Source organism: Python bivittatus, unplaced genomic scaffold, assembly GCF_059951505.1.
Source record: "Python bivittatus isolate LINGU-HERP-01145 unplaced genomic scaffold, Pbiv_v1 ctg000700_np1212, whole genome shotgun sequence".
In the NCBI taxonomy this organism is placed as follows: domain Eukaryota; kingdom Metazoa; phylum Chordata; class Lepidosauria; order Squamata; family Pythonidae; genus Python; species Python bivittatus.
Window position 1 is genome coordinate 68,730,749 of NW_028277098.1, and position 20,681 is coordinate 68,751,429.

Below are 20,681 nucleotides of genomic sequence, written 5' to 3' on the forward strand. Positions count from 1 at the left end.
TGGCATTTGAATATATGTAGAATACCTTTCCCTTTCAATCCAGCAAAGGGCAACCTGTCCCTCACAAAGAACATTGGAGAAAGGTTAAATATGAAAATGGTATTATACCCCAGAGATTTCCTGCAGTTCCCTTTCTGGAAATTAAGCATTACTCATTTCCCTGGTGAGCTCTACTGTAGCATACAAGAATCAGTTTTCAAAGGTAACATTTAAAGGGATAAGAGACACAATCTTTCAAACTCTTCCATTGAAATTCATTCAAGAGTTTTTGTCTTTTCTGCAACATTAATCCACATATCCCAGTATTCTTGTCATCTGGTTGTTTATTGCTTATTATAACTAGCCTCCTTTCTTTCTGGTGCAAAAACAGTACAGTGAATTTTAAAAGGTTCTGGGAGATGGAGAAAGATTGCAGAGATGAGTAAAATGTTTGAAATTCTTCTGCATGTATAAAGCATAAAGAACATGGTTAACCTTCATGTTATCCTTAAAAACATTTTTTAAAAAAAAATATTTGGAAACAATATATTATTGGGTATAGAGATGGAAACTGCACAGCAAAAGTGCAAAAGAGACTGAGTTGGGGTAACAGGTTTCCTCAGGGAGAATAACTAAAACATAGCATGAAAAAGATAGAAAGTGATGTAGCTATCTTGTCACTCACAGCTACCATTAAGAGCTGCAATATTATTGGGAAGGAAAAGAGAAGAATCTGTTGCCCAAATAGTTACAGCCTTCTGAAGGCTTGCATAATCGATCATATTGTTTTAAATTCAATGCAGCCTTTAACTTACAGGGATTAGTTAAAGCTAATATTTTAGACTTGGAATAGCATGAAACCAAAGAACAGCAGGTTAATTAGTAAATTTTGTTGGGATCTTGAGAACATTAAGTTGCTAACAGGCTAGGTTTTTTTGGTTCAGGGTCATTGGATGTTTACAGACAATGGTCTGAGAGTGATTAACAGGGCTCCAAAGTATTTGTGCCTAACTGGACATGAAAAGTAAGCGCCTGCTGGCCCACCCATTAAGGGCCTACTCAAAAGAACTTGTTCTAGTTACAGATGACATGTATCAACTTCAACAGCCGGAAGAGTTTTCCTTTAATAGATCTTTACCTGTGTCGGCAGCTTTGCAGCATAAACTAACTTACCACCCTGGTTTCAGGCCAGAAAATAGAATACATGTTGCATAATTGTGATACAAAGTGCAACATAGCATTTGTTTTGCTATACAGGTTTTCTCAGAAGACATAACTCAGGGCTGGATGACCTACTGAGGCACTGCTTTTGTTAAGGAACTGTCAAGATAATCATTTATGTGGTTAACAAATTAATTTCTGAAAATAATAAGCATCTTAATTATTCTCTCACTTTACAGCATGAATACAACATCAGGAAGGTTATATTGATGCTGAAAAAAGCTAGTACATTATACCAAATAAGAGAAGTCCTATATTTTAAAACGTTGTGTTGATTTTTTTGTGCATTCTCATTGATAAACTGCTGCCTAAGCTTCTGAATTCCGGTGTTCACTAAACTGTGAAAGGAAAGTGAGAGTTGATAAATTTATGACCTGCCATGTAAAGGAAATGGACTGCTAAGCTTATTAGATTTCAGCTAAGCATCCCCCTTTCCTCTTAGGAGTTCACTGAATTGGTTTTAACAACTTTCTCTTCTGTGCTTCAGAAAGATGTATAGCACAGAGGGATAAACCGAAGTCACATTGGCATATAGCAGAACCTGTGAACAAAACCATCTATAAGTCTTTCTGAAAATCTCTTTTTTCATAGCTAGCAATTCTTCATTCAACCTATATATCATCTCTTAATATGCTAATGCTATAAGCTTCTCGCTCCATTAACATTAAAGAATGTACAACATTAATTCAGCTGAAGAGGCTCACCAGTTGGTGGTAAATGACATACTGAAACCATTAAAGACTAATGGATAGTGTTCAGCTGGAGTGATGCTGCTGCTTGGCTTTAGTTCTAGTGATTTTCCATAATTCCACTTTCTCTGTTTTTACATTGGGGTTATGTTCATGTATTAAATCTTTCAGTGATTGTTTTTCTACTAAGATATAACTCATTAGAGCAGCAACTCACTAACTACACACAAATGTGAACATCCATATGAGGAGATCTCATTGCAAAATTGAATCTTAAAAATTGCAAGTCCTGAAAGGGAGAGGAGTAATTTGGGGTTAGGAGGATTTATTTTGTTTAGTTTTGCTTTGCTTTGTTTCTCAAATATGTTATTTGGTGTGTGTATTTATATTTTTAGAGATCTACGGAATAATGAGATCTCCTGGGCCATAGAAGATGCAAATGAAGCATTTACAGGACTTGAAAGACTCAATAAACTGTAAGTGTTACAACTTGTAGAATTGATTGATTGAAAAGTGAAACCTTCAGGGTATGTGACAGTCTGTTTTATTGATACTTTTAGAAACATTTCATATCATGTAAGATTTGGGTTTGATATTATTAAAAAAAAAAAAGTTGAGTGTGTCAAGTCTTACGAAGTGATACAAAAAGATACTCATTCTCATCTCACAAAGAAAAGAAGTCAAAAATACACTTTCTCCTAAAAGCTTATGTTTTCAAGAAGGCAGGGCTTTATTTGTAACATACATAGCCAAAATGTGGTTGTAAACCCTGGAACAGCTTGGCATACTGTATGGACATAAACAGTTATGGTTTATTCAGTAAACCATGGATAAACATGTCCAGTCCAGCCAACATGTTGAAGTATAATTTGTTTTCAGCATAGTTTTTTGAATAATCCAAAGAACAACTAGAGGCAGTATTACAGGCAAGGGAAGGAATCACTGCTTATTGGATCGATTCCTGTTTCATTCTTCCTGTTTAGGTATTCTAGCCTTGTATTGCTGTGGATTGGTTAGAGGCTAGGGCAAAGCATACATTCAAAAAAGTAGTAAGTCAGACATAAAAATTAATCATGTCTTCCGTGCATACTTTATTCTAATTAGTTGCATTTGGTAAGATGACCACAAACCATGTTGATTGCCCTAAAGTTATGTTTTATTTACTGTGTCCATTCATATATAATAGGACAGGAAAAGCAGATTAACTTATGGTTAGCACTATATGGAAGCTTACCCAGGGTAAGCTATAGAAGCCTGTTCAAGGAAATTTATAGCAGGACTACAAGTACTTTTAAAAACAAAAATAAGGCTTTTGTAGCTTTGTGTAAGAATACACTGATTATTCTCCTTTCTCCTCGATCATTCTGAAAGTTTTGACCCTCACATTATAAAGGGAAAGAGTTTTAGTGCGGCTTCATTGTCAGATAAAAAGCAATTATCATAAGCAATATTGTAAAGTTGCTATCTATTAAAAATATATTTTGGAAAGCAGTTTCTTGATGGGATTTGTTGCTTTATTATGTATTATCTTAAAATCAGCTATGAAAGTTGCTGCTTACATGCCATTAGAATTCATTTTTCAGCTGGCTGTGTTCATTCATGCTGGCTTTTTTCTAGCTTTTAATCCTTTGCTTCAGTAGCCGTCCACCCTCTTTTTCCTTTCTGCTAGTAAGGACAAAAGAGAATGGGAAACAGTGCAATGAACTACTATAGTAAGGAAATATATTTCAGTAAGTTGTGATGGTGAGGCTGTTGTGAAAGCTAGATAGAATTTGCAATACTCCAGATGGTCAGACTCTCATATGAGGCACAGGATAGACCTTCATCTGTCTCAGACATACAATTTACATACAGGTAGTCCCCAAGTCCCCAAGTTACAGATGACCCATACTTAAGAATTAATTAATTAATTAAGAGGGCCAGTTTGGTGTCATGGTTAAGGTTTTGGCCTAGAAACCAGGAGACTCTGAGTTCTAGTCCTGCCTTAGGCATGAAAAACCAGCTGGGTGACTTTGGGCCAGTTGCCCTCTCTTAGCCTAAATCACCTCACAGGGCTGTTGTGGGAAAATAGGAGGAGGAGGGAGTATTGGTATTTGCCACTTTGAGTTGTATATGAAAAAAAAGGGATAAAATTTTTTTAAAAAGAAGCCTATTATAGCAAAATTTGAATTAACTACACAATAATTCAAATTAAATACATAATGGTTTGAGTTCATTACACAATACTACTTATATGGTATTTTACAATAATACTGTTCCAGCTTACATACAAATTTGACTTAAGGACAGACCTTGGGAATGGAACTTGTTCTTAAACTGGGGACTGCCTGTATTCACAAAAGAGCAATATATGCTCTGGGTCACATGCGGAGTCAGATTTCCACCAGCCCCTCCCTCTCAACTGGAGAAAGAAGAGTTTGGGTTCTTTTACAACGAAGGCAGAAGCTGGTCCAGGGTTAGGAAAAGGAGAGAATTAATATTGTTCTCCTGAGTCTCTGATTAAAAGTTAGAATCTGTAGGAAGCTAAAAACGTGCAAGAAAGCAAATAGAGGATTTCAGCTTCAGGAATCTCGTTGTCTCTAAGGAATAGGTCAACAAGTCAAGTTAGAAAACTATGTAAGAGTTTTAATCTTTATTTTTCTGTGGTGCTACATAAGTTTCTGTACGAGTAGGGTATTCTGTGTAATGTCACCCTTACTATTCCTAGCTCAGGCTATGTCTAAGATTTAATTTTCTCTTTACCAGCTTGTGAGGTGAAATCTAATTTAGCAGCAATCTCTCTTCTAGGATCCTGTTGGAGCTCACTAACTGGCACCATCGTGTGGTCTGCCTAAAATGTTGTATGTGCTTTTGTAAATTATCTTTTATTAAAATAAAGTGGAATTCATATACTTTTCATTTTATTTATTTTTTATGATACTGGTTTATCTCAGCCATGTTGCTACAAAGGCACAGAACAGTAAGTTATCAAAGGCCTTGATTTTATTATACCAGTGAATATTTGTCTTGCTTCAATATAAATATCTTTTTGGCTAGGATTCTTCAAGGAAATCAAATTAAGTCAATTACAAAGAAAGCACTTTCTGACCTTCAGGCTCTTGAATATCTGTAAGTATATCTTATACTGTTTTGGGGGATCATTCAGTTTTTCTCTTCAAATATCCCAGTTTTAAAAATTCAGCATGAAACAAACTCACGGATACATGTTTCTTGTTTAATTTTGTAGAGATTTGAACAACAATGCAATAGTATCTATTCAAGAAGGTGGTTTTTCCCAGCCTCTCCTTAAAGAATTGTAAGTATCTAATCTTGCAAAATGTTAAATTGCAATCAATATTTATAACTTAGTTGCATTCAAAAGAACCTATAGCTATAACACACTTTTTTTATTCTGTTTTTTCAATTAAAGCAACAATTTGGTTAAATTACTTTTGAATTGTCTTCCCTGTGACAAAATTCAGGAAATTCTGGTTCACTTAAGTGACTTTTAAGTGGCTTCTTTGTATTATCATTAAAAAAAAAAAAAGACTTTAGAGGCAAAACTTCCTTAAGTTAGGCTATATGCAAAATTAATGAAAAGTAAAATGCAGAATAACTAGCATTACATATTTCAAATAATATTTGTAATGACCATTGAAGAATAAAATCAGATAAAGTCAGGCAAGCATCTAGATATCAAAGGGTCCAATGTATTGCTTCACCAGTTACGTTCAAGGTTATGCTCAAGAAAGGATATATATATCCTTTGTATACACACACACACACACACACACATACAGTCTCTCTTTCATTGTAGTTTGATGGATGTAGTTTGCTGAGCCAAGCCATAGTGTCCTGGTTCACATGTCATGCTAAACCAAACTACATCATGGCACATTTCAGTATTTCAAACCAGTTTATGCTGTAGTGCATTACTAACCAATTCAGCTTAAAGGTTATGGTCAATATTTAGTCATAACAGATCGCATTTGTAGAAAGATAAATCTGGAATTACACTTCTTTGCTAATATATTGTTGTTACATTTGCTTTTAAAGTCTGATCTGAATATAGCTTCCATAAGACAGTATCCCTCCTCTCACAGAATTGACAGTGCTTCTTGAAGTTAGTGCAGATTGCTTTTTCCACTTATTTATTCTTGTAATAATTTACTACTTCTAATAACATTCTTAGCATAAATAATATTATTACATATTGACTATATTGAGAAACAGTTCTCTCTCACTAGGTATAACTTCTGCATGTGAGTTGGTTGACAGGAATGGAAAATACTAAAGCTGTTATTCCTAGGATGCATTTTAGGAAGATTAAGCATATAATACTGAAATGTTGATGAAAAGTTACAAATATTTTTAGCAGGTGTAAGGGGGGAAAGAATCTCACCCTGTGACTGCAAGTGTGCTGTTATTTCTTTGCCTTCCAATTTACAACATTTTTCCTTGTGCCTTATGTTTTCAGGTTGTTGAACACTAGCAGCTTATTGTGTGACTGCCAGTTGAAATGGCTCCCACACTGGCTTTCCCACAGCCGTTTGCAGGATACAGTCAGTGTCATTTGTGCTCACCCTGAATGGCTGGCTGGACAGAGCATTCTCAGTGTGAACACTGAAGACTTTGTTTGTGGTTTGTGCTCTTAACCATTTTTAAAAGAAAATAATACCATTTTATGATGGACCCTCTGATAATTTCTGTCCTGAAAAGTGATCACATGTATGAATCAGGAAGAAAGATATGGCTTCACTAACTTATCCATCAAATATACTGGCTTATTTGAATTGTCATGATTTTTGGTGCACATGTCAGGTGTATATATGGATAGCCCATGTGTATGTTAAAAAATCCTAGACCCAAATTTCAGAGATTGTTTGGAATATTTCTTCTGGTTTGTTCAGTAAACAAACCTCACCAGAGCCAGATCTTCAAATAAGTCAACCTGGATGTTACGGGATATGTTAAGTTGGTAGAGAAAAATGGTAGGTACAGTGGCCTTAATCCTTCAGAATTCTCCTTCTGAGGCTAAAGTGGTATTGCGTCTAATTGGTATATCTTTTTTGTTAGCAATATTGTTATGTTTTTTGTTATTTTATTTTTTTTAGCCACTTCTGTTGGCTCATGGATCATGCCTGGCTTTGCATGGCATAGTGAGGGCTGCATTCTAAAAATCGCCTGGTCTGGGTGAGATAGAGGCTCTAAAGCATGTTTTTAAAACTTGGCAACTTTAAGATATGTGGAGTTCAACTCCCAGAATTCCTCAGCCAGCATGCTGGCTGGGGAATTCAGGGAATTGAAGTCCACACATCTTAAAATTGCCAAGTTTTAAAAACACTGCTCTAAGGGATGAAATAAAAATCTGCAGGACTTAAGGTTTATATTTTTTTTCCCTAAAACCTCAACTTCCTTGCCAAAAAAAAGAAAAAAAGTGCCCAATATCTTGCCCCCATCAACTCTGAGGGGGCTCTGGAGGCTACAGAAGGATCCTAATGGGCCACATGCAGCTCTTTGCCTACATTTTGTATAGCAGGTTTTATTTTTCATTAGGAATTGTATAGTCTAGTGTCTGACATTTTTTTGAAGATCAGCAGCACCAGAGAATTCCAGCAACCAGCACCTTGTCTCCAGGTTCCTTCCTTCTAACAGCTTTTAAACAGTTGCCTGCATCCTTTCCTTGTCAAACTGATCAGAAATAAAATGAGCATATGTTGATATTTCCCCGGGCAATATTGCCTAGGACAATATGGATTTTTCAAAATAGATTATTCAGATTTGTAATGACTAAAAGCTGGGGCAATAAAAGGTTACAAATTAGTGTTACAAGAGGTTCCCCTGCTAAACTTGGGTTAAAAAGTGTTTTTAAAGCCTTTGAACACATAATGATGAAAAATAAGAGACCTTGCAAAAATGCCTGGGTATGTGTTTTTTTTTTTAATTAATTAATATATATATATATATATATATATATATATATATATATATATAACACATATCACTTGCTATCATTGTAATGTAACAGAACCATCCTGTTTCCAAGCTTCATACCACCGACTCACTTCTGATGATCCACATTAAAATTTGTATCAATATTTACTTCATTTACTTGTTGAAAAGGATGTGTGGCTAATTTTTATTTGTTTTTCACAGATGACTTTCCCAAGCCACAGATTAGAACACACCCTGAGACTACAGTTGCGCTTAGAGGAACCAATGTTACCCTGACTTGCAAGGCAGTGAGCAGCAGTGATTTGCCTATATCTGCTGCCTGGAGAAAGGACAGTGAAATATTGTATGATGCAGATATAGAAAATTTTGTCAGGTACCAGCAACAAGATGGTGAAATCCTGGAATATACTTCTATCCTGCATGTTTTCAATGTGAACTTTACTGATGAAGGAAAATACCAGTGTATCATCTTCAATCACTTTGGGTCCAATTATTCGAACAAGGCCAAGTTGACTGTCAATGGTATGCAGCAGTGGGGGTTTTGTTTTATTTTGTTTTAAGAAGAGAAAAGCCTTTAAAAATTCTTGAAATTAGTTTGCATAAAAAAGAGATGGACAGCCTTTAGCTCTCACTTAATTCCAACAGCCCATTGCAGGTAAGCAATTTAGATCTCTGACAAAAGTGATCTCACTCCTCCCAGGTAGTGCTGTGTGGGGAGAAGAGAGGTAAGAGTCTAAGAGAAAGAAATGTGTTTATATAACCTTTGGCTATGGCTTCATTGGAATGTGATGCAACCCCAGCAGATCACTTCTGTGGACATGTGGTCTCAACATAAAAAAAGGATTGCCCACATCCTTGCAGAGTTTGTTTAGCTTCCAGGTGTATACCAGTGGTCTTTCTCTTTTCAGTTCCTTTCTAAAATAGTAGATCTAAAGAAATTTAGCTGGTGCTAAAAACCTTCTAATTGAAAGACTTTTCATATAGAAGCTAGGCATAAAAACCATTTTTCCATTTTTTTTAAAAAAAAGGATAACAAAAATCAGCACATAATACTAAGGATTCTTAACCATGGTTTAGGAAAAAAAATTGTAGCATGAGTTTGCATATCTTGCTAAGTCCAAAACAAACAAGCCACATTATAGTTTAACCCGGTGTGTTACTCAATTTCTTCTTGGCTCACTGCTTCCAAAATGGCCAAGTTGAGCAAGAGGAAGAGGCATGGCAACCACAGCAGTTCTGTGAGTGGAGATGGTTGTGGCAACTGCAGCAGCAACAGTTTTTCTGTAGCTGCATGCCTGGTGTGCCTAGAGTCAAGAGAGCTGTGACATGAGGAGTTGGTGGTGGTGGCAGCATTAGAAAAAAGATGATGGAAGAAAGAATGGGAGCAGCAGTCACTGCCCTCTGCAGAAAAGCTGGTGCCTAGTCTTCCAGGTGCAGCTGTTGGAGGAGACCTGCAGGAAGAAGGTAGTAGTGCCAGCCACCATGGCAACAACCACAATGGCAGCAGGAATTATGCAAGCACTGTGGGCAGTGTCAAGACCCACCTCTTCCTTTACATCGGGAGAATGACTGCCCAGAAGTATTTGGGCAGCTGAATGCTGGCATTGCAGTGGAATTGGGTGCATACTATATCCAGATGGTTGGAAATCTTAAAAAAAAAATAGCCAGTTCACAGGAATTGGACTGAGCCAATTATATAACATCCTTATATTCAGTGTTATATATGAACTAGCCAAGAAGTAAATTATATGAAAAATATTTGCCCTTCATTCCTTAATGTACTAAATTATATCAGCCCAATAAGGTTGTCCAAGTTGAGGAGGTTTTATTTGCTTTAATGAAGATGTTCACTTTCTTAACCTAGGTAAGGTAAAAAAAAAAATGAGTTCTTGAACATGGGTTATTCCAGAGAAACTGGAAATTATTTTGCTTTTTTGTTTTTCCCTCCAAATCATTGTTAAACCTTGTAGTAAATTAGATCTTGAAAAAAGACCAGATTGATGAATCCTAATTTGCAGATGAGAAGGGTGGTTTTTGTTTTTGGGTTTGTTTTGGTAGGTAAACAACTGTCTCTTGAGTCAGGAAGTGCTGTTTAGGGTAATTTTTAATTTTGTTTCCTAAAATCCAGTTAGTTTTCCAAGCATTTTACATAAATCTAAGCAAAAAATGTTTAAGACTTCTAACAAGGGGAGAGTTATGGATTCTGTGTGTTTGTATAGGGAAATTTTACATGTTAATTCTAATTTATCTTCATTCAGAGCTGCCTTCTTTTGTGAAAACTCCCATGGATTTAACAGTACGTACTAGAGCCATGGCTAAATTGGAATGTGCTGCAGAAGGCCATCCATCACCCCAGATATCTTGGCAAAAAGACGGCGGCACAGATTTCCCTGCAGCTCGTGAAAGGCGCATGCATGTCATGCCCGAAGATGATGTCTTCTTCATAGTAAATGTAAAAATTGAAGATATGGGGATTTATAGTTGTATGGCACAAAATGTGGCTGGCATTATATCAGCAAATGTAACATTGACGGTGTTAGGTAAGCAGACTTGAAGCTACATGAATCATTTTATTAAATCTTCATACTTGGATATACTTGAGCTGGTTTTCATCTATGGGGAGAAGATTAGAAGCATCTGTTGTCCCTCTGAGAAAGTTAAAATCAGTTAGTGTGTGTTGGGTCTTAGGCATTTTGGGGGAGGGAGAATGTTAGGGCTGATGGTTAGCCATCTTGAAGGCTTAATGTAATTAAGGATATAATTAAAATGAACAATAAAAAAAATAATAGAGCCATAGTGCAGCATCAGAAAATGTTGCTAACCTTAGGCTTAAGAAATGAACAACAATACTGATAGGTTTGGCTTGAACTGAACTATGTCTAATCCCAGGATCGAATTGAACATCCCCAACTATTTATGGAAAAGTCATTTTTCCCATGAATGTGTACAGTTTGAACATACTTATTTTGATGCCATCTAGTATGTGTGTGTGTGTGTGTGTTTATCTGTGCGTGTGTAAGTACTTTATTATGTTTATTTTTCCAGAAACACCTTCATTTGTTAGGCCTCTGGAAGACAGGACTGTGGCTCAAGGCGAAACAGTGGTTCTGCAGTGCATTGCTAGTGGCAGCCCTACCCCTCGTCTAAACTGGACCAAAGACGATGGTCCTCTGACAGTAACAGAACGGCATTTCTTTGCCGCTGCCAATCAACTCCTCATTATTGTTGATGTGGGATTAGAGGATGCTGGGAAATATACTTGCATTATGTCTAATACACTTGGTACAGTGCGTGGCCATATTTATTTATATGTATTATCTTCACCAAACTGTGACTCATCCCATAGTGGTATTGGAATTGAAGATGATGGCTGGACAACAGTTGGGATTGTGATCATTGTTGTGGTCTGCTGTGTTGTAGGCACCTCTCTAGTTTGGGTTATTGTCATCTATCACATGAGAAGAAAAAGTGAAGATTATAGCATCACTAACACAGGTGGGGAACCTGCAAATTTAATTTTATTCAATTCACAGCATGACAGTTGGTAAAGGGAATTGAGTTATTCCATTTAAAATGGTTTAGTAGAAATATTTTGTTTGCACATCCAGAAATATCTATTTTGGTAAACTATCAAACCTTTGTCAGAGAGGTAATGCCAGAGCCTTTGAATACCACATATACAGTCTCTCAAACTGATCATATACAAAGTCAGATTAACAAAGGTTAAGAAAGCTGTGACTGAATATGCACAAATTTGTCCCTGCTGTTTATGATAATCTTGAAATGTTTAACTGAGGTTATAGCATAACAGCTTTTCAAAAATTAAGTTTTATTGTATCTTGAGAAAAAAGAGTCGTGTTGTGGAATTAGTGTGAAAATTATCAAATTTTTACAGTTTAATAAATGGCAGTAAATTAGCATTAGGAAAGAATAAATGAAAATACTTTCAAGAAATGTTATTCTTCTAGCCATATTAGGGAAGTTTTCATCATTTGTACAATGTGAAGCTATGTTCCTTGATATCCTGCTTGAATATCATTGTCTTGACAGATACCTAATTGCTACTTATATATTAAAAATATAATGGATTACTTTTTTTTTTCCTTTTTCAGAAGAGGTAAATTTGCCTCCTGATATTCCCAGCTACTTATCTTCCCAAGGGACTCTGTCAGAGCCACAGGAAGGCTACAGTAATTCTGAGGCAGGAAGCAATCAGCAACTTATGCCTCCCTCCAGTAGTTACTTACACAAAGTTACAGATGGTAAGCCCTATGTATCTTATTCTTAGGCAAAAAGTGGATTATTGTCCACAGCCAATTTACTGTAACCCACTAAATGTCCCCTTGTTGAGATTTTTCAAAGAATGTGAACTGAATCACAATTGTTCTAATGTAGCAAGGTATTTAGCTTTTTAAGCAAGATTAAAGACATAACTAATCTGTTATGTAATCCATACTATCAGCAGATTCTGAGTTTGTAACATAGGTGCGCTATTCTTGTGGGTGGACCAAACTGGGTGTCAGATCTGAAAACGTTGTGCTCTTTATTGATGCACTCCTTGCATCAGCTAAGGTAAGGCTGCCTGAGCAAGGTTTTCATGGATGTTCTAAATCTGAGGAAACACACATGGGATATGTGCTTCATTTTTTTGGTAAGGCAGTGCTTCTACTATTGGCTATTGTATGGACACATCCTCTCTGGTTGCTCTGCTCTGCCTTGCCCTGCCCTCCATAGCCATTTCACCATGGCTGCAGGACTAGTGATAGAATGAAGCTTTTGTATTTAATCAGTCCATTGGTTGGTTTCCTTTTTTCTTTATGTGTTTTCTTTTTAAATTAGTCCCATAGAAATGATCTAAAATCAGGAAGCTGGTGGAGGAACAGGAAGCTAGGATTGCTTGCTGGGGAAGGAGAAGGCTATAGGGAGAAAAATCAGAGAAGAGAAGATTCTTGTGTTTGCGTGACTGCGCTTGTGTGAACAAGTACAGCAAGGAAGCAAGCAAACCCAGAACCTCTTCTTGACTGTCATAAAGGGGTGGAATGGGGAGTAAAGAAGCAATTCCTCCCCCCTTCTCTTCTAGGGCAGATGTGCCTTCCAGTTCTCCTGGACTAAAATCCAATCATACTTTTGACTAATTGAAGCTCTCCTAATGGCACTTACAAAGCCAAGTGCTGGGAGAAGGCATCTCTTAAAACTGAGGGCAAGGTCTGGGATAAATTGGCAAGAGTTTGTTAGTTTCCTTCTAATTCAAATGACCACAAGAATGCTGAAATTGTGTTATTTTTTCCCCCTGCTGCTAGACTTGTTAAATGCTCGTTTTGAGCCAGCAGCTCCTACAGTGAACAGGAGTTGAATTATTGGGCTAAATTACTTCTAAAGTCTCTTTCAAATGTATGATTCTATTACTTCTGGCTTTTGTTTGCAAAACTGCATGTCCTCAAAGATTTTCCCATAGAAAATAAAGTGTTTGGCACTTGTTTTCCTAATAGAGGTGAAAGAGGTAAAGAAACAAGGGAATCTACCCAACATGAGCCATGGTATCCACCATCTGGAAAACACCTGGCCAGCATCATTGCCAGTTTGAAATCCAAGCAGCAATGTCTTAAGCCAGTTTCCTTTCCACCTGGTATTAACACAGGCAACAAGGCTTTAGGCTACTGTGCAACATTGCTCTGAGATCCTTTATTGCTAGGGCTTCTTCACGCTTGATGAATTGTGTATCAGCCAAATAACCCCTAAAAAGATTGTTATTTGTAGAAACCAACATTTCATTAATGAATAGTATTCATTCTTCAGTCTACAAAGCTATCATGTCATAGTATTCTAACTTGCCACTATTATTCTTTCATTAGGTGGCACAGGGCCATTGGTGATCTGCTCAGATTGTTATGACAATGCCAACATCTATTCCAGAAACAGGGAGTATTGTCCTTATACATACAACACTGAAGATGATCCACTGGATCAGTCATTGTCCAGCCTAATGGTACAGATGTCTAAAGAGCCCTATCCTGGGTGCCCCCAGCATGAAACCACAACTACGAATAGCCTTTCAGATGGCCGAGATAGGTCTGTGTTTCTTAGCAGTCAAGACAGGCTACATGAGAGGAAACCATGCTCTCAGTCCTGCAACAGTGGTAAGTGCCATGTTATCTTTTTTATCTATTGGCATTGAAATTATCTCATTTTCATCTGAATAATTAATTGACTGTTGCAAACTACTTAAGACTGCATTACAAAATATACTTTGTGAAACTGCCTTTTACAGAACAGTATTTTACCCATATTGTTGATGTCCAAGATCCATTATTCAAGGGGATTCTTTTAGCAGAAGGTCCACTAATAACATCTATTCATCTTCATAATTAAAAATAAATGTCAAATTTGATTTTACTGGGTTCCAAATATAACATGTAAATACAATTTGTTTATGAAGAGGAAGCCAAAGGAATAAGTTATATAAACATTGCCTTTGATATTCCCAGAGGTCTATTTTTATTTGATTTCCTGTACGAAAGAAAAAAAAAATACGAAAAGAAAAAGAAAAAAAGTCAAAAACATAAATATATATATATAGAAAACAGCTGCTTTTAAACATAACATTAAGCTATGACCATATGGAACAATATTAATTAGTCTTTCCACTACATCACTAGAGAGCCAGTTCATAAGTAGACAGTGAATACATGTCATCAGTCCAAGACTGTAAATCTAGGGTGGTTCTATCTTGCTGTTGTAAAAGAGTAAATCTTTTTGGCTGTGCCCTATGGTTTTTAAATCCATAGTTCTTCATATAATATATTTGAAATATTTGGTACATAATTCCAAATCACATAATAATAACCATATTGCTCTTCATAAAACCATATTAACAAACTTATGGATTTTAACTGAAACAGGAAAATAATGGGACAAGACTACAGATAGTCCTCGACTTAGGACCACAATTGGGACTGGAACTTCTGTCACTAAACAATGCGGTCATTAAGGGGGTTGTGCCTGATTTTACGACCTGTTTGCCACAGTCGTTAAGTGAATCACACAGTTGTTAAGCGAATCCGGCTTCCCCCATTGACTTTGCTTGTCGGAAGCCCCCTGGGAAGGTCACAAATGGCAATCACATGACCCTGGGATGCTTCAACCGTTGTAAATACATGCCAGTTGCCAAGCACCTGAATTTTGATCAAGTGACCGTGGGGGACGCTGTGATGGTCATAAGTGCAAGGATTAGTTGTAAGTCACTTTTTTCAGCGTGTCATAACTTCAAATAGTCATTAAATTAATGGTCGTAAGTCAAGGATTACCAGTAGATTGTCTGTATAAGTGTTCCCCTCTATCATTTTACTTTCCAGCATAATGAAATTGATAGCCATACCTTTTAAAACATTCTCTCAGGTCTCCAATAAACATGAAAAAGTCTTTTTTGAATTGATCTCATGCTAAGATCATAAGACTTAAATAAGACTTAATATTTAAGTTTCTTGCAATTCATTTGTAAATATAGTATATTCCAAATTTTTGTTCCAGCATTCTTCCAAATAATATTTACCTTAAAAAGACTATTTGTGTTTTTGACCAAATAGTGAAATCAAAGTATTTTAATATAATATGCTGCCATTCCATAGTTTTAGACAGTGTGAATTCTTCTTTCAATATTTCTGATGACTGGATCAATCAGAAATTATTAATACCCTTATTAGCTCATGAATTCCCCCCCCCAAAAAAAGATTAACCCCCAATTTCCAGACTGGGATTATTTCACAATGTAAATTCTCATGTGAATAAGGATCAGAATTACACAATATCTTGCAAATATGCCTTGCAACTTTTAATGTTGGAAATAAAATAGAATTTTGACTAAAAAAAATAGGTCTACTGTAGTAAAGTTACCTTTCTAACTTTGAAGCTGCGATTGTTCTATAAATATTTTTAAATATGTGCTTCTTAAAAAGTGTTCTTAGTAGTTTGTAATACTCCTTGGATATCTTATGTTTTTTGTAGATATACCTGAATATATAGCTTTTTATAAAATGTACAAAATTATTCCTAAGCATATTTTACTAGTACTTCTAGAAGAATAGTGAAAAAAAATGGTTTAAATGTATTGTTATTGCTAAAATTGGGGATAGTAGAGAATGTTAGTACTAAGGTTGTTTCCAAATTCAGATTTCTAATTTTTCCTTCCACAGATCTTTTTCAACAGTCTTTATGGGGTATCAATAATGATCTGGGGTTGTTGCACCCTCATTTTTCATCTCCATCTAAGACCCATGAGGTGCCACAACTTCTGCAAAATGAAGGCATCACGGAGAGAGAGCCAGAGCAGGTTATTTCCCCTAGGCCTCATCACAGATTACATGAATACAACTTCGATTTTAACAGGACTCAGGACATACAAGAACATCGTGAAGCTACATAAAAATGAAATAAGAAACCTTAGCAGCTTGAAGCATTTGTTAGTATCTTTGCTACCTCATATTTTGACCCATGGCAAAAAATGTTTCATGCTTTCAACAGAGACTTAATGGAACGAACCACTGGTTACATGCTGGAGGGCAAACCACTTCCTTCTGCTACTGTCCAATAAGTAGCATATATTAAAGCTCATTCTTAAATGGAATGCTGGAAAAAAGAAAAAGAAGATACAACACAGTGGTGGAAGTTTGATAAAAAGTGTCTCTGTTGTCTTGGAAACATTCCCATGAATGGTTCACATGCATTATCTTTCCTGCTGAAAAAAATAACTTTAACAGATCCTCTTCGCAAGATTCCTTGGTATTCATAAATATGAAACTCTTGCTTGACTTTTTTGATCCTTCTGACAACTAGCAGAAATTATTGGACCTCAGTATGTCCAATCACAAATTTTATTTACTTTTTCTCTCTCTGAAGTATTCAGGTGTAAATATATACACATAATATAAATATTTTGTATACACTAGTAGACATGTCAGACTGAAATGTAATTTTTTTTTAATTATGCCAAATATTGCATACTGTCATATCATTCTGACTTCTACTGACCTGTTTTTCCAGAAACCAGAAATTAATGTTTACTAAGAATAATGCAAATAGGTTGGTACATAAATAATTTTTTTGCACTCAGTGATTGGAGTTACCAAATGCTGTGCCATTCACTGGAGATTTTCATTCTTTGATGGCTCTTCCCACTTTCTAATCTCATGTATGGGCAGTAACTAACTGAAGGAAGATTGCGCATAAGGAGAATTTCATGTGAATCTGTCCATGGATTTTGAAGCAGGGTGAGATATGTGTGAAGTGAGGGATGGCTAAAAATAAGTTGACCTATTATTGGAAGTCTGAAGTATTAATGTGAAGTTTTTTAAATTTCATGGATGCTGAAATGATGGCATTTTTTTCAAACTTAGAAAGGCTAAACTGATTACCTTTGTTCATACATGTGGCTAAGCAATCAGTGTGCAGGATGTGAAGAATCAAATGAGTTGAACATCAGTGGTTAGTCATAGAAGAACCCTTGGCCTTTCCATTTGGCACAATGGGACTGAGAAGGAATTTGACACATTTCCTAATATGCTTTTGTACCCCAAAATGAAATATTATACAACACCATAATTATGATTAAACAGTGGAACTGCTAGTAAAGAAAGATTATCTCAGAATAACAGAGAAAGGGTGTAGACTCTCAATAGTCTACAGCCTTCCTTTATTATTCTGAGATAATCGTTTTGCTGATCTTTGCTATTCTTGAGATAATCTTTTTGCTAATTTTTCCTACTATAATAATTCAGAGTTCTGAATTGCAGCTTGAAGATATCTCATAAACTCTGTGTATTAGCTATGGCCAATCACTTGCTGTATTCAGACAAAATGTAGGAAAAATGGTAACTGTCAGTGTAATCCCATACATATCCCATTTAAGTCCCATTAAGTGCAATAGACTTACTCTCAGGTAAGTAATTATAGGATTGTAGTCTAATTTGTAAATTAGCCACAGTCTGAGTTTCATGTAGCAAAAAAGCTTACTAATCTTTCCCCAGAGTTCAGTAAAAGGTACCCTGTGAACTGTTTGGTGTGCTTCTATCATAAAATGTTGCATGAAAGGTTATTGGGGCAGATATATTTCATTTGTCTCTGGCATTGCTGCCTTCTAGAAAAAGCTGAAGACTGAGCTTTTCCAGAGAGCTTTGTGGGCCTGACACCATATATTGTGCTGGGTTTTATTTGCCTTATTTCTGTGTTGTTTTATTTTACTGGGGGGGGGGGGTTCTGGTCTGCATTGGCATAAAAAATTGCCTAATCAATCAATCGATCAATCAATAAATATTTCCCCACTAATGGAAATAATGTGCATTAAGCTCATGAGTAAAATTTTACTAGCTGGAATTCTAGTGTTTTTGTTAAGACACTTGTTATATAAAGCCGGAATTTCTGGCTGGAAGCAGTAAAATTCCTGTGTTTTGTTTAGTAACTTAAGAATCCCAGTGGGCCTGTCCCACTTACAAAAAGTAGCCAGTCAGGTACCTAAGCTATGAAAGAGTGAACTCATTAAGTAGTGGTTGCTTGTCTTTTTTTTGTTTTTGTAGCAGTGGAAAGTGCCAACTTGCATATTGCTTATTCCTCCATAATATCAGTGTCCCAAATCTTACAGGGTTTTCTGAGGTCTGTAGCAGTGCTGAAAATATGAAAGTCAAGGCAGACTGTTGTCACCAAGTAGACAAAGCTCAGCTTTCTGAAGCACAAAATAAGTCGTCTTTTATCCGAGATGTTTGCTTCAAAGTACTGAACACAAAGCTTTCAATTAATCTTGCTTGCAGCTACTCTTTTACTATTTGCTGCTGTATTGTCTGTGAGAACTGTACCTGAACTTTAGCAGTAAAACTGAAGGTATTGAATGTACAGAATGGCCAGGAAGGTGATGAAATGGCTAAGCATTCTGTTAACCAGCTAACAGAGGCACTTTACTTTCATTTTAGGTGTCAGGGGTTTTAGAATTATATAAGAGAAAAGTGCCAGTTAAACAACCTTTGGTGAAATATAGGTACTCTGAGAAGGATAAGAATCAGGCTGCACTGAAACTGCTCTGCTTTGTGTCTTGGAGAGGGAGCAAGAACTGCTTTTTGTAATCTAAATAAAAAATATATCACAAGGTTGATGTGTGTGTAAATAACTCAGCAACAAAAAATTGTTCTGCATTAGTATCTCTCGTTGCTGATTTTGCATCTTCATCAGGGTGCACACATCCCAGAAAGCATTCCTCTTTTACCTAATGTAAAGTTATTCTAGTATATTAGCACTTGAGACTGTTTTCCTTTATTGAGTTACGAGAACTGAGGTTATGGGAACTTGAGACAGCTTGTGGAAAATCTATTATGCCAAAACTGGAAAAGCGTCTAAGAGCAGAATTTCATTCCATCTTTGTATATACTCCCTGCCAGCTTGTAAATGACACATTGTATATCTCATAATATTTTACTGTTCACACTGGAAATTCAAAAGCATTGCTGCAGAGAGACAAATTTGGTAAATCCGAACTTCCTTGTTAGATACAAGTAGTCTCCATTTAGCGACTACAATTGGAACTGGCAACTCCATCGTTAAGTGAACCGGTCGCTAAGTGAAACTGTCTCTGCTTATGATCTTACTTCAGCTTTCCTTTGCTTTACAGACCTGTGAAACTTGTAAATGTGAGGAATGGTCATAAAGTTACTTTTTCATCACCTTTGTAACTGCGAACAGTGGCTAAACAAGACAGTCACTAAATGAGGACTACCTGTATATTTTTATGTAAGACAGTTCAGACAACTTTGGAGCTAGGATGGAGTTCAGCAGTCAGGCTGGAACTCTGGAATGAATAAAGTATTGAGGATATTTATGAGCGCAAGGGTGTCTAAAAGAGAATAAATTGTAGAGCAAAGAATTTAAACATAGCTTCTCTAAGGTATATTTTGGGGAAATGACTTCTTAGCAGGCAAATACTTTCTCCTATTCTGAAAACAAAATCTATAAGGGATTGTGTCTGGGATTAGACTTAAGCAATTTTGAAACATGCTTCACTTATGTGTGTTTTTTAAAAGACCTTTTTTTGCAGTTTGCAGGGAGGAAAATTACTGATACTTTTTTGCCAATGCCAAAGTAATTATAGCTGTAAATATCCAGGGCAGTGCAAACCAATGTTTTCTTATAGCTGTTCTTTCCTTGTAACTATTTATATTTTCTCACATATCAGAATGTATATTTTGTACAGCATGTGTAATATGTTTGTCTGTTGTAATATACCTTATCCAATAAAGGAATACACAATCAACTTTTTTGGTTTGTCATAGTCTAAGTGAAGGGTGGGTAGTCTTCTAAACAACTGCATAATACGCATTATTTGTGCTTAGTGTTTGACCCCCAGGGCTTGTAAGTGGCTGCCTTGAACTTGTGGCATAACTAGAATTATGTACAATTTTTATTTTTCATATGCAGAAATGAGTAAATATTAATATTGTGGCCTTTTAATTCTATTAGGATTAGATGAGTAGCTCATTCATCTGTTAAATCACTGATAAATGCTGAGAAGTATTGTCTACAAATTTTATGGGCATATGGTAATGCCAAACATTAAGTTCTCAACACTGCCATAAATAGAAATTTCATAATTACTTTTAGAGGCTAATTAGTATAATAGAGAAAGGAGTTCAGTGTGGCTAAGATTTGTGTCAATCTTCTTTCCACATAAGCAACTATGAGTATACTTCAAAAGCTCTTTTTTATAATGGTACATGAATCTTGTAGAGTATTAAAGGATTTGCTGGCATAGCACTCAAACCACTGGATACTTTGAAACTGCAGCTCCTTATCCTTATGAAGAAAGCATACACACACAGACATACA

At 36.1% G+C, this 20,681-nt stretch overlaps 1 protein-coding gene across 1 annotated transcript in view; it reads left to right on the forward strand.

Annotated features, from left to right (window-relative positions):
• LRIG2 (leucine rich repeats and immunoglobulin like domains 2) overlaps nucleotides 1-19,610 on the forward strand; it is a 55,490-nt gene extending 35,880 nt beyond the window's left edge. Inside the window, exons 9-18 of the mRNA XM_007429929.3 lie at nucleotides 2,285-2,365; nucleotides 4,926-4,997; nucleotides 5,116-5,184; nucleotides 6,346-6,509; nucleotides 8,025-8,345; nucleotides 10,082-10,363; nucleotides 10,869-11,318; nucleotides 11,936-12,085; nucleotides 13,676-13,960; nucleotides 16,013-19,610. Coding sequence (XP_007429991.2) covers nucleotides 2,285-2,365; nucleotides 4,926-4,997; nucleotides 5,116-5,184; nucleotides 6,346-6,509; nucleotides 8,025-8,345; nucleotides 10,082-10,363; nucleotides 10,869-11,318; nucleotides 11,936-12,085; nucleotides 13,676-13,960; nucleotides 16,013-16,242 — 2,104 coding nt within the window. The 3' untranslated portion in view covers nucleotides 16,243-19,610. The remainder of the gene's footprint in view (nucleotides 1-2,284; nucleotides 2,366-4,925; nucleotides 4,998-5,115; nucleotides 5,185-6,345; nucleotides 6,510-8,024; nucleotides 8,346-10,081; nucleotides 10,364-10,868; nucleotides 11,319-11,935; nucleotides 12,086-13,675; nucleotides 13,961-16,012) is intronic.
• Nucleotides 19,611-20,681: the final 1,071 nt, after the last annotated feature.